Below are 14,434 nucleotides of genomic sequence, written 5' to 3'. Positions count from 1 at the left end.
AGTTTTTACTGACTTGTTTTTTATTGCTCCTTTTTTATTACAAGAATAATATATGTTGGGCGCCTGGGTGGCTCAGATGGTTAAGCGTCTGCCTTCGGCTCAGGTCATGATCCCAGAGTTCTGGGATCGAGTCCTGCATCAGGCTACCTGCTCCTTGGGAGCCTGCTTCTCCCTCTGCCTCTCTCTCTCTGATGAATAAATAAATAAAATCTAAAAAAAAGAATAATATATGTTCACCTTAACAAATGTATATGAGTAAAAAGAATAAAATGTAAACCATCTGTGACCCCATTATCTAGTGATAACTGGTCCGTTTTGGTATATAAGCTTTTTCATATTTTATAAATATACATAACATATATATTTATAAACTGGCATTGTACCATACATATTTTAAATTTTATATTTATATTTCGACCCAGTGACATTTACAGTCTTTGTGCTTAGTGAATTTTGACATAGTACATACAGGCTTGTAACCTTTTCTTCACCAAAAAACGGAGTGTGAACATTTCCCAGGCATTAGGTATGTTTCCACATCATTTTATTATTTAAAGGATTTTATTTATTTATTTGACAGAGAGAGAGAGAGCGCGCGCGCGCACAAGCAGAGGGAGGGGGTGGAAGAAGCAGACTCCCCGATGAACAGGGAGCCCAAAGTGGGGCTCCATCCCAGGACCCCAGGATCATGACCTGAGCCGAAGCTTAATGGACTGAGCCACCCAGGTGCCGCTATACTGCATTTTATTTTTTCCTGTGTCAGACACTTGGGCTGCTTCTACCTTTTGTTTGTTGTGAATAATGATGCTATGAACATGGGTGTACAAATACCTGTTCAAGTCCTTGCTTTCAGTTCTTTTGGGTATATACCTAGAAGTGGAATTGCTGGATCGTATGGTAATTCTATGTTTAATTTTTTGAGGACTTGCCACCCTATTTTCCATAGCAGCAACTTCACATCATTTTAAAGCCATTTGTCGGTTCTTCTGGTCAGTATTTTGTGATACCCAAGTAGGCCCCAAATACCCCAAGGGATGTAAATTTCTCAAAACAAAAATAGCTATATTTCATTTTAAAATTCCCTACAGAGGGACACCTGGGTGGCTCAGTCGTTAAGCGTCTGTCTTCGGCTCAGGTCATGATCCCAGTGTCCCGGGATCGAGCCCCACATCGGACTCCCTGCTCAGCAGGAAGCCTGCTTCTCCCTCTCCCACTCCCCCTGCTTGTGTTCCCTCTCTCGCTGTGTCTCTCTCTGTCAAATAAATAAATAAAATCTTTAAAAATAAATAAATAAAATTCCATATAGAAATTTAGTAAGGGAGGATATACAATGAAGATTTTGTCAAAATGGTGCTTCAGTGCTTTATTTCTTTTCCAGAATAAACCTTAAAGAAGATGCATATACGTGAGCTCAATGAAAACGTTTCTTTTTTTCAAGGTGATAATGTTTAAAGGGTTAAGGTGGTTAAAATGTTGCATCCATGACCAGTCACCTTCTTCTCTAAATCCTAGACCTGACCTGCATATCCTAGGGCCACATCGAGCTGAAACACTCCCTGAACCTACCTTGGGCTGGACACAAGAGTCTGGAGAGAGCCAGCTCAGGAGCAAAGGTACAGTGAACCAAACCTGGTCATCATACAGTTCTCCTTCTCACTGCCCTGTTTTATTTCCTGCATAGTATAAATCACTATTTTAATTGATCTTGTTTGTTTGCATGTTTCCTGTCTGTCCCCCTCCATCAGAATGTAAGCTCCTTAAGAACTGACTTAACACCTTTTCCCAGAATCACACTGGGCACAAATCAGGTTCTCAATAAATACTTGTTGAATGAATAAATTATCAAATGATTGAAAATTTGCTCTCCTAATCTATTTCCTTCTACTCTTAAACTATTTTAAAAAATTATGAAATTTTCTAAACACTCAGAAAAACACCCACTACTCAGATTTAACAAATTCTAAGGGTTTTATTATATTGCTTCAAATTTTCTTCTATCTCTTAAAAAAAAAGGAAAAAAGTTAAAAATATACAGGAAATGGAGAAATGGTTAATTTGGGGAGTACGTAAAAATGGTCAGTCTTTGTCAACCCATAAAATGAATGGTTCAAGTGCATTACTTACATAAACTCAAACTACAGATCCCAGGCAGCATTGCAACAGTTCGGCCCGTGGCCTATTCTTTTCTCTTCTGCAAACAGCCAATGAAAGGTAGAGTTTACAAAGGTCTAGGATGACATCTGGCGTATTGGCTGTGGTCAGCTTCAAATCAAGTTATTGCCGTTTGGAACGTGCTGCTGAAAACCAGATCTAAAAAGGCTTTTCCGATTAATTTGCAGCTTATTCTCTCTCTTGTTTCAGAGGGAAGAGAAGCTGACTTAGTAATTGAAATGGATGCAATACTAAGTTACAGCTCAGAAGACACTGAAGATTACTACATGCTGCTGGGGTGTGATGAGCTGTCCTCGGTAAGACAGTGGATAATGCTCTTCTTTTTCAAGTTTTTATTTAAGGTGGTAACTTTGAACTTTTAGTCACATTGCCTAGAAACCTAATCTTATATTCTTTTAAAGCACGTTTGGCTTAGAGAAAGTTAAGTATTTAAATCTTGGGTCTTTACTTGGGTAGAGTCCTTTTGCAATTTTATAGATGTTTGTGATTGAGTATGTGTATTCTGGCACATGGCCATAGACTCTTACTTCAAACACACTAAAAATATGTATTTGAAATTTTATTGTAGTGCTCTTGGCCGTGTTTCACAGAATACATAAGCTGTATCTTTATTATGGTATTTTATACTAAAATTGAAATAAATGTAATTTTCTAGTAATTAGTGTTTTTAAAATGTTTTATTAAAATATGTACTTTTATATGAGCAGTTGAATCATATAAGCCAAGAAACATCCTTTTATGTTAACGTTTTAAATCATGTGAGAGAAATGACTTAAAAGGGTGGCTTCTGAAACAAAATTTGTGAAAAACTCTGTGGTTGTTCACTTTGATCTACAATGAAATAATGTTTTTAAAGGGCCACACAATGATGAAGGTTGTAAAAGTTTTTTAAATTATGGAAAACTCATTTATAATTCTACTTTCCAAGGATAACACTATTAATGCTTGGTTTATTAATCTTCAGTCTTTTTCCTATATTTTTTGGAGACATGTTTGGGAAGATATATATTTACTTGTTGATTCCTGCTTTTTACCCACTCAAGGATTTCTCCATGCTATTAAAAACACTCTTCATACATATTTTAATGTTGCACATTTCGTTTTATTGTTGTATCACAATTGATTATTACCTTATTGTAAATATTTCATTTATTCCTAGTTTTTCAATGTTTTAAATACTGTTGAGATGAATAGGAAGTATATTTCAATTATATTATTAAATATATTTTATATAATTATTAAAATGTTTAAATTTTATTACTAAAATATGCCTATTAATATTAAAATATTTTAAAGCAAAATATTTTTCTATTTATCTTTGTTTCATAAGGCTGGAGTTGAGTAACAAAATGTGCTTAATTTTGTTTGGAAAATAGAATGTGACGGTGGACGTAAAGGTTTAAAATCTCCATTGTCATCACACTGAGGGAGTTATCTTAAGTATCTTGTAGTTAAGCACACGCTCACACATGCACACACCTGGTTCCAATACTCCTTTAGTTGTATATTTCTCCTTTAGGATAATATGTTACTCTTGTTTACTTTAGTGGTGATTTACTTTTATAGCAATTGAGAAAGCTTATTGACATTTTTACCATCTGTTATGAATTATACTATTGCCAACTAGTTTCTGAAGGAGCTTTTTAAAATCAAAGGAACATAATTTAATTTGATAAGCTTCACAATTTGAATTTAAAAAAATATTGTTATTCTAAGTTATAAAGTAAAGGTCATTGTATCCCCATAAATAAATCCCTAGACCCTTTTGGTCAGTCTTTCATAGTTATGTTATTGTTTCCTCAGTCTACAAAGAAGGAGAAGTTTTGAATAGACTGAAAAAAATGATCCTATTGTTTATTTATAATGTTTATAACAGTCTCTTTCATTATAGCTAGCAATTTTGTTACCAGTTATAGTCATACTTACCTGTATTGTGGCATATATTAAAAGCATTGTCTTGGCCATTCCTTCTTTACTGATTCTGTCAATGACATAGCATGTTTAGATTACAATCATTTATTTAAAATGAAATGACCTGTCACAATTTTGTCAATTCTTTTTATATGTATCTTTCCCCTCTTTTCATATATATATTTCCCATTTAAAAAAGATTTTATTTTTTTATTTTTAAGTAATCTCCACACCCAGTGTGGGGCTTGAACTCACAACCCCAAGATCAAGAGAACATGCTCTACCGACTGAGCCAGCCAGGCGCCCCTAAAAATATTTTAATTCCATTTTTTGAGTATTTAGTGTGACGTTTCCTTTACTTGATTTGTATTGGATGGATTTCTTTTACTTCAAATATTCCTTGATTTGATGTTTTAAAACGTTGACCAGAACTGTTCATACTCTAAAGCAATTTATTTATTTATTTTTAAAGATTTTATTTATTTATTTGACAGAGAGAGACACAGCGAGAGAGGGAACACAAGCAGAGGGGAGAGGGAGAGGGAGAAGTAGGCTTCCCGCCAAGCAGGGAGCCCGATGCGGGGCTCGATCCCAGGACCCTGGGATCATGACCTGAACCGAAGGCAGACGCTTAACGACTGAGCCACCCAGGTGCCCCCTCTAAAGCAATTTAGCATTTATAATTTCAAAGCAACTTCATATTTTGATTCTATTTATAACAACTGTGTTGACGCACACACACATATAATTCTTTTGCTTTAGTATATAGTTCTTACAATTTAAAGCTTCTGTTGAAAATTAATGAAATGACATATATAAACCCTGGAAGGGTTTCCACACTGTTGAGTAGAAAACAGCATACCCTCATTTCAAAAACATTTACTGAAGGTTGATTCCAAGTTAGTTAGCTTTTTTGCCTTGAATCAGATTTTACACAAAAGACACACGTTATGAAATCTTCTAAAGTCCTTATTAATGCATACACCACACACTCATGATATAAGACATCCTCTCTGGTGTATATCTTACTTGAATTTTTGATATTTGGTCACCATTTCAATCCTGATTTCAAGATTTCGCAGACTTGAAAATTGAGCATAAACTTGATAAATGGAGACACTTATTTTTTGTTTCTAGTTCTCTTCTTATTGACTTCAGACTGCCTGGGTTTAAATCTTGCCATTTACTAGCTGTGTGACCTTAGGAAATGGTTTAACTTTTCTATTCCTTTGTTTCCTAATCTGCAAATAGGGGTAATGATAGTACCCACCTCATAGAGTTATTTTGGGGATTAAATGAGACATGATAAATAAAGTGCTTAGAACAGTGCCTGGCACATTGTGGGTGTGGCTGTGGGCATGGACATTGTTTTGGCCTCACACTAATACTGTACACTCGGAATTTTGTAAATTTAGATTACTCCATAATTGACATTATTTTTTTTAATGTTTTATTTTTGAAAAATTTTTTCCTTTTTTTTTTTGAGTAAGTTCTATGCCCAACCTGGGGCTTGAATTTACAACCCCAAGATCAAGAGTCATATGCTTTACCAACTGAGCCAGTCAGGTGACCCAAAATGATCTTTTTAAATTTATTTTTATTTATTTATTTATTTTAAAAGATTTTTATGTATTCATTTGAGACACAGAGATACAGAGAGAGAGAGAGAGAGCATGAGCAGGGAGAGAGGCAGAGGGAGAGGGAGAAGCAGGCTCCCCGCTGAGCCAGGGGCCCCATGTGGGGCTTGATCCCAGGACCCTGGGATCATGACCTGAACCGAAGGCAGACACTTAACCATCTGAGCCACTCAGGCGCCCCAAAATGATCTTTTTTAGAAAAGATTTTATTTTTAAGTAATATCTACACACAATGTGGAAGAGTTCCATGCTCCACTGACTAAACCGGCCGGGTGCCCTCCAAAATGATTTTTTCTTTTTTAAAGATTTTCTTTCTTTCTTTTTTTTTTTTTTAAGATTTTATTTATTTATTTGTCAGAGAGAGAGAAAGCACAAGCAGGGGGAGTGGCAGGCAGAGGGAGAGGGAGAAGCAGGCTTCCTGCCGAGCAAGGAGCCCGATGCAGGACTTGATCCCAGAACCCTGGGATCACTACCTGAGCGGAAGGCAGACGCTTAACCGACCAAGCCACACAGGCATGCCCTAAAGATTTTATTCTTTATTTCTTTATTTCTTTATCTCTAAGAGAGAGAGAGAGGGAGAGAACACAAGGGGGGTGGGGGAAGGGTAGAGGGAGGGGGAGAAGCAGACTCCCCAGTGAGCAGGGAGCCTGACAATGCGCTCCATCCCAGGACCTCAAGATCACTATCTGAGCCAAAGGCACTTAACTGAGCCCCCCAGGGGCCCCCCCAGAAAAGATTTTTTAATAGACTTTATAAGAGCAGTTTTAGGTTCATAGCAAAATTGAGCAGAAGGTATAGAACTTTCCCCTATACTTCCTTCCCTCCGCTCAGGCATAGCATCCCTGTTATCAATATCTCCACTAGAATGGTTCACTTGTTATAATGATGAACCTACACTGACACATCACTATCACCCAAAGTCCATAGTTTTTATTATGGTTCACTCTTGGGTTTGTACATTCTGTAGGTTTGGACAAATGTATAATGACATTTATCATACAGAGTACTTTCACTGCTCTAAAAATCCTCTGTGCTCCACCTATTTGAATAATTTTGAGCTCACAGAAAAGTTGTAAAAATAATACAGAGTTCCTGTATACACTGCATCCAGCTTCCCTTAATGTTAGCATCATATTACAGTTATCGTGCACAGTAAAATTATACAATAATTATCAGAAAATTAATATTGGTATAAAAGTATTAACCAGGGGCCAGCAAGCAATTTTTTTTTTTTTTTTTTTTTGTAAAAGACCAGCCAGACAGAGTCAGGACTAGAGTGAGGTAAGCAGGGCACTTAGGACACACACGAATTTTTTTTTAAGTTCTTTTTTAAGTTTTTTTTTTTTAAAGATTTTATTTATTTACTTGTCAGAGAGAGAGAGAGCAGAAGCAGGGGGAGTGACAGGCAGAGGGAGAGGGAGAAGCAGGCTCCTTGTTGAGTAGGAAGCCTGATGTGGGACTCAATCCCAGGACCCTGGGATCATGACCTGAGCTGAAGGCAGACGCCTAAAAGACTGAGCCACCCAGGCATCCCAGGACACAAAATTTAAGGAGGGACTAACTCTCAGGGTTGTGCAAGTGCAGAAACCTAAGAGAGAGAGAGAGAAAGAGAGTACCTCCTTAAACCTAGGTATTCTGCTTGTCTCACCCTGGTGCTGTCCCTGAGATAGCAAACATTTTACTTTTTTATTTTATTTTATTTTATTTTATTTATTTTATTTTATTATTTTTTAAAAAGTAGGCTCCATGCCCAGCATGGCTTGAACTCATGACCCCAAGATCAAGACTTGAGCAGAGATCAAGAGAATGATACCCAACTGACTGAGCCATTGAACCCCCCCCCCTTTTTTTTTTGAGCTAGCAAACATTTTAGATTTTGCAGGACTTACGATCTCTGTCACAGCTACTCAGCTCTGCCAGTTTAAGAAAGTAGCCATAGATAATATGTGAAATGAATGACGATGGCTATCTTCCAATAAAACTTTATTTAAAAAAATAGGTGACAGGCCGGATTTGGCCTTTGGGCCAGAGCTAGTCAACCTCTGATCTGAAGGATAGGTCTCATTGTCATTTCATCAGTTTTTCTACTAATGTCTTTTTTCTCTTCCAAGATCCAAGCCAGAATTTTTTATTACACTTAGTTGTCTTGTTCCCTTAGTTTCCTCCACAGTGACAATTTCTCATACCTTCCTTGTCTTTCATGATGTGGACACTTTGAAAAGTAATGGTCAGTTATTTTGTAGGATGTCCCTCAATTTTGGTTTGTTTCAGGTTTTCTCTTGATTAGACTGAGGTTATGTGTTTTTGGAAAGAACACTGCCGAAGCGATATTGTACCTTTTTCAGTGTATCACCTCAGGGCTACACGATGCTGATATGTCTTATTGACCTGCACACATAGTTAAGGTGGTGTCTGTCAGGTTTCTTCTGCCGGGTTTTTGCATTGTAGTTACTAGTTTCCCTTTTGTAATTAACAAATATTTTTGGTGAAGATTCTTGGAGACTGTAGTGTGTCTCCTCAGACTTTCACCCACTGATTTTAGCATCCTTTGGTGGATCTTGCTTATAACAATTACTACTATAGTGTTTGCCTAATGGTGGCTTTCTATTTTCCTCATTCATTTTATATTTATTTCTCAGAATTCTTCCATAAAGAAAAGTTATCCTTTCTCCCATATTTATTTATTTATTCAACTATTTTCGTCACTATGGATTAATAGTTATTGCATTTTATGGATTATAACACAATACTGCCATTATATATTTTGTGGCTCAAATTGTTTCTCTGGCTCATGTTTTAATTATCATTCCATTAGAATGATGTAGGATCATCCCATGGGATTTATTTCAGGGATATTGTTAATATTTGGAGTTTTAGGGGGAAAATCCAGTTTCACACTAAATGAATTGAAGTGATGGAATTTTTTCTCAAAATATTTTTATTATGAAAAATTTCAACCATATATAAAAGTAGAATAGAAACAATGAATCCTCATAGATACTCAACTCAAATAGTTATCACTGGATACTAATTAATTCCCTTATTGAAATGAGTCTTTTCTACAGCATATCAGTTTCCATCACTAGAATCAGTTCATTCTTTTTTTTTTTTTAAGATTTTATTTATTTATTTGACAGCGAGAGAGACAGCGAGAGAGGGAACACAAGCAGGGGGAGTGGGAGAGGGAGAAGCAGACTTCCCGCGGAGCAGGGAGCCCGATGCGGGGCTCGATCCAAGGACCCTGGGATCATGACCGAGCTGAAGGCAGATGCTTAATGACTGAGCCACCCAGGCGCCCCTAGAATCAATTCATTCTTTTAAGAATAAATCACAGTTTCCAGAAGGCTCCTATTATGCTATAATCGTGTTATTTAAAGAACATCTGTCAGTCAATAGTCAAGTATTTATTCAACACTGGGCATCCGGCCAGTACTGGAAGTGATGGGGGTAAAACCAAACCAAACCAAACCAAAAGGTGAGAAATAGTGCAAGTGTATAAGAAACCTGGCATCCAGCTCAGGAACCAAAGCTAATGCAAAGGAAACAATTTGAGAAAAAGTAAGTGCTGTGCTATGTGGTACTATTTATAAATGCAACAGGAATTAAAGGAAGAATATCTGAAAAGATTTCAGAGAAGAGATGAGGCTTGAAATGATCTTACTAGGTCAAAATTCAGACACATGGAGGGAGAGACAGAGGGTGTTTTTGTGGCCAGGGAAATTTGGAGAAGATCCATCCAAGTGGGAATCAAATTAGTGCCTATTGCACACTCAAGTATTTCCTGAACAGATCAGAATATTGTGCTAATAGGCTATGGAAAAGATAAGTTTTTAAGTTTTAAAACTTAATTTCTAAAACTAATATATTTTCAATAAGGAAATGTGGAGTATGAAGACACAATGGAGAAAAATGTTAACCTAATGCTTAACATCTTGGAGTATGACATATGGGTGTGTGCACATATGCTGTATTTATGTTTTTTTTTTTAAAGATCTTATTTATTTATTTTAGAGAGAGAAAAAGGGGGAGGGGCAGAGGGAGAGAGAGAGAGAAACTCAAGCAGACTCCATGCTGAGCATGGACCCCGAGGTGAGGCTTGATTGATCTCAAGACCCCAAGATCATGACCTGAGCAGAAACCAAGAGTCAGATGCTTAACTGACTGAGCCACCCAGGCGCCCCTATTGATGTGTTATGTAGGTACATGCACATATATGTAAATATATTTTTTAAAGATTTATTTATTAATTAGAGAGAGCCCGCACATGAGTGGGGGCGAGGAGCAGAGGGAGAAGGAGAGAGAAGTAGACTCCCTGCTGAGCAGGGAGCCCGACGCGGGGCTCAATCCCAGCACCCTGAGATCAGGACTTGAGCTGAAATCAAGAGTTGGATGCTTAACTGACCGAGCCACGTAGGCGTCCCATGTGTAAATATTTGTAAGTGCGTTTCCATATGTATTTAGGGTCAGACTACCTTCATTCAAATACTGGCTCTGCCACTAGATATGTGGTCTTGGGGCAATCACTTAACTTTTCTATTTCTTGGTTTCCTAATCTGTAAAATGGGAAAAATTACAGTACCTCACAGAGTTGTTGTGGGAATTAAATGAGATGTTATATGTACAGTGCTTAGAACAGTGCCTGGCATATAGTAAGTCTCAATAAATCTTAGCTATGGGGCGCCTGGGTGGTTCAGTTGGTTAAGCGTGTGCCTTCGGCTCAGGTCATGATCCCAGGGTCCTGGCATTGAGCCTCGCCTGGGGCTCCCGGCTTGGTGGGGAGTCTGCTTCTCTCTCTGCCTGCAGCTGCCCCTGCTTGTGCTCTTTCTTTTTTTTTTTTTTTTTTAAAGATTTTAATTATTGGGTGCCTGAGTGGCTCAGTTGGTTAAGCGACTGCCTTCGGCTCAGGTCATGATCCTGGAGTCCCGGGATCGAGTCCCGCACCGGGCTCCCTGCTCGGCAGGGAGTCTGCTTCTCCCTCTGACCCTCCCGACCCTCCCCCCTCTCATGCTCTCTCTCTGTCTCTCTCTCTCAAATAAATAAAAAAAAAAATAAAATCTTAAAAAAAAAGATTTTAATTATTTATGTGACACAGAGAGACACAGCGAGAGAGGGAACACAAGCAGGGGGAGTGGGAGAGGGAGAAGCAGGCTTCCCGCTGAGCAGGGAGCCTGATGTGGGGCTCGACCCAGGACCCTGAGACCATGACCTGAGCCGAAGGCAGTCGCTTAACTGACTGAGCCACCCAGGCGCCCCTGCTTGTGCTCTTTCTTGCTCTCGCTCTCTGTCAAATAAATAAAATCTTTAAAAAAAAAAATCTTAGCTATTGTTATTATTGTTATCATCTATATACACATATACATATATATTACATAGTCCTTTTTAAGGTAAAATATTGTGGTTTTATGCTGCATATAATGCTTTGTAGTTTACATTTCCTCATAGAAATATGTTACATAATTTTTCTCAGATTACTGAAAGTCTTCTACTACAAGATTATTTTTTTTTAAAGATTTTATTTATTTATTTGACAGAGTGAGACCCACAGCGAGAGAGGGAACACAAGCAGGGGGAGTGAGAGAGGGAGAAGCAGGCTCCCCGCAGAGCAGGGAGCCCGATGCGGGGTTCGATCCCAGGACCCTGGGATCATGACCTGAGCTGAAGGCAATCGCTTAACCAACTGAGCCACCCAGGCGCCCACAAGATTATTTTTTTTAATGACTGCAAAATATCTCAGCCTATAGCAGTATTTCAATTAACTTTAATATCTTATTGTTGGACACATAAATTTTTGCTTAAAATTTATAACATTTTGGGCGCCTGGGTGGCTCAGTTGGTTAAGCGACTGCCTTCGGCTCAGGTCATGATCCTGGAGTCCCTGGATCGAGTCCTGCATCGGGCTCCCTGCTCAGCAGGGAGTCTGCTTCTCCCTCTGACCCTCCTCCCTCTCATGCTCTCTGTCTCTCATTCTCTCTGTCTCAAATAAATAAATAAAATCTTTAAAAAAAAATTTATAACATTTTATTCAATGAACCTTCTTATAACTAAATAATTTTCCCACCTCTGACTGTCTTCTTATACAAATTCCTAGAATTGGAACTGTTGTATCAAAGAGTGAAAAAATTATAGGCTTTTCATATATATATATATATATATATATATATATATATATATACATGTATATCTAATTCTATCACTCTTTGGTATATATGTACATATATATTCCTGGGAAATTTGCATCCTCACTGGGAGAGCATGAAAATGTTCATTTTTTTGCACCCTCAGTGACACTGGTCATTATCATGCCTTGGATGTTTTGATTTATTTGATTTTGAGTAAAGCTGAACATTTGTTTGTATATTTATTGGTCAGCATAATAGGCAGTTTTCCAGGCCATTGAACACTGGATCAGGAAGGCAGGATTCAGTGGACCTTGACATGGAGGGCCTCATTTGTCCATGGGTTGCAGTTGGCACGGACACATGGGATGGAGATGCCAGGAGATAAATAGAATATTCTCAAAACAAACTAACCCACTTTACTAGTTTACCCAGAACCAGTCCTACATAGGTGGCTTGTGACAAATTTTGTGATACTAAAACTATAAACAGTAATGAAAGACAGATACGGAATATTCTTAATTTTTTAAAATAGAAAATTGTCAAAGTAAAGAAAATATAAAGAAGAAACTAACAATCACATACATTAGCACTATTGAGAATTAACCATTTTTTTTTTTAAAGATTTTATTTATTTATTTGACAGAGAGAGACACAGCGAGAGAGGGAACACAAGCAGGGGGGAGTGGGACAGGGAGAAGCAGGCTTTCCGCGGAGCAGGGATCCCGACGCAGGGTTCGATCCCAGGACCCCGGGACCACGACCTGAGTGGAAGGCAGACACCCAAAGACTGAGTCACCCAGGCGCCCCTGATATAAACTTTTTCGAAGAGAGATTGTGAATAATCATAAGTAACCTAATTAAAAAATGCTTACTACTATTAGAATCTTTAGAATTTTTAATATTTTAAAATTTAAAAGCAGGTCTCATTCTCAATTTTCTTTGTTATATAAGCAGTTTATAGTGACTGATGGTTAAAGGGAACACCCAGGAAGAGGAAACACAATTAATTACAGTTCTTAAAAGGAAGTCTATCCCTTCCTGTTATTCCAAGGGATTCTCAGTAGATGCTTAATACGGAAAAGAATAGTTATTAGTCTGGGCACTTAATGCATATGCTTATCTAATACAGTCTGGGTTATAAATGTGAAGAAATTTTTTTTTTGATTAAGGATTTTTTTTTATTAAGAATTGATTAAGGATGACCCAGAGTTGATAAATTTATGTTTTTCCATGAGTCTTGTTACAATATTGAGCAGAGCTGCTTGAGAATTTGTTTCTCAAACAAGAGGTAATTTGCTTTCATTAATTAGTGGATAGTAAATATGGAACTTGATAATAGGTCCCTAAGCCTGAAGAATTTGGCCATATAAAACAGTAGTTAAGATTATTGGATTTGAAGTCCAACTGCTTAGTTAACAAAAAATTCAGCTTTTTTAGTATCTAGCTAAATGATTTCAGACAAGTTACTTAACCACCGACCTTTGGTTTTAGCTATTTTTATTGAGGTCTTACTATGATTAGGCTTTGTGTTAAAGGCCCTATTTCTATCCAGCATGCAATGTAAAGATGAGGAAACCAAGGCACATGAAGTTACATAACTTGCCTAAAGTCTCAGGGCAGAACTGGGATTTAAAACAAAGCAATCAGGGGCGCCCGGGGGGCTCAGTCAGTTAAGCATCTGTCTTCCACTGGGGTCATGATCACGGGGTCCTGGGATAGAGCCCACATCAAGCTCTGCATCCAGCCCCTCATGGAGCCCTGCACCGAGTCCCTCATGAGCCCCTCGCCAAGCCCCTCACCTATCCCTGTATTGGGCTCCCTGCTTTGTGGGGGGTCTGCTTCTCCCTCTCCCTCTGCCCTTCTCCACCTCTCCTGTTCTCTTGTGCGTGTGCTCTCTCTCTCAAATAAATAAATAAAAATCTAAAAATAAATAAATAAAATGAAGCAATCAGATTGCTGAGCCACAGAACCACTGTTGTCTCCCGCTGCTGTCATTGGAATTACAATTAACAAAGACAAGTCTTGATGATTCATGATAACAAGGATTAGAGGGCTGAGTGAAAGCAAATCAAATCAAAATGCCTCTCAAGCCTCATGTTAGTTTGGGAGAAGTTTCTCTTTTCCCAAAGTCTCTAGCCACACTGTTAATTGGTAACAAAATTAACAGGTTTGAATTCTGTCCTTTTTTAAAAATTGTGAAATTCTTTTTTTTTTTGAAATTCTTAAAGAAAAAAGAGGGGGCAAAGGCAGAAAGAGGGAACTTTATAATGGATAATTTATAAACTAGACACTCATCCTTGAATAATGAATGATGGCTAAGCATCTTTTAAAGAACTCAGATGATGAAAAAAATGAACTCAGATGAGTGAACACATCTAAATTTATGTATTCTTAGGATAAACCTATCTGACTATTTTTGACATTTAAATATATATTAGGCTCACAGGTGTGTTGGGCCATCATCTAAATGCAGTTCAGTTGTCATCACAGACTACTATTTGGATAGAAGTTTTTATTGGATGCTTTCTGAGTATTATTATAGAGGAAATTCTTTCTTTCTTTCTTTCTTTCTTTCTTTCTTTCTTTCTTTCTTTC

General features: G+C 37.7%; 1 protein-coding gene across 1 annotated transcript in view; it reads left to right on the top strand.

The window, feature by feature from the left end:
* Positions 1-1,527: 1,527 nt before the first annotated feature.
* Positions 1,528-14,434, top strand: part of LOC118018614 (dnaJ homolog subfamily C member 12) — a 33,067-nt gene continuing 20,160 nt past the window's right edge. The window contains exons 1-2 of the mRNA XM_035017268.1: positions 1,528-1,613; positions 2,362-2,468. Of these exons, the coding sequence (XP_034873159.1) occupies positions 2,391-2,468 (78 nt within the window). The 5' untranslated portion in view covers positions 1,528-1,613; positions 2,362-2,390. The remainder of the gene's footprint in view (positions 1,614-2,361; positions 2,469-14,434) is intronic.

This window comes from Mirounga leonina, unplaced genomic scaffold (assembly GCF_011800145.1).
Source record: "Mirounga leonina isolate KUSES-001 unplaced genomic scaffold, KU_Mleo_1.0 Mir_107, whole genome shotgun sequence".
NCBI lineage: Eukaryota > Metazoa > Chordata > Mammalia > Carnivora > Phocidae > Mirounga > Mirounga leonina.
The sequence above is the reverse complement of the archived record's forward strand: the minus strand, read 5'-3'. Positions and strand labels throughout refer to the sequence as shown.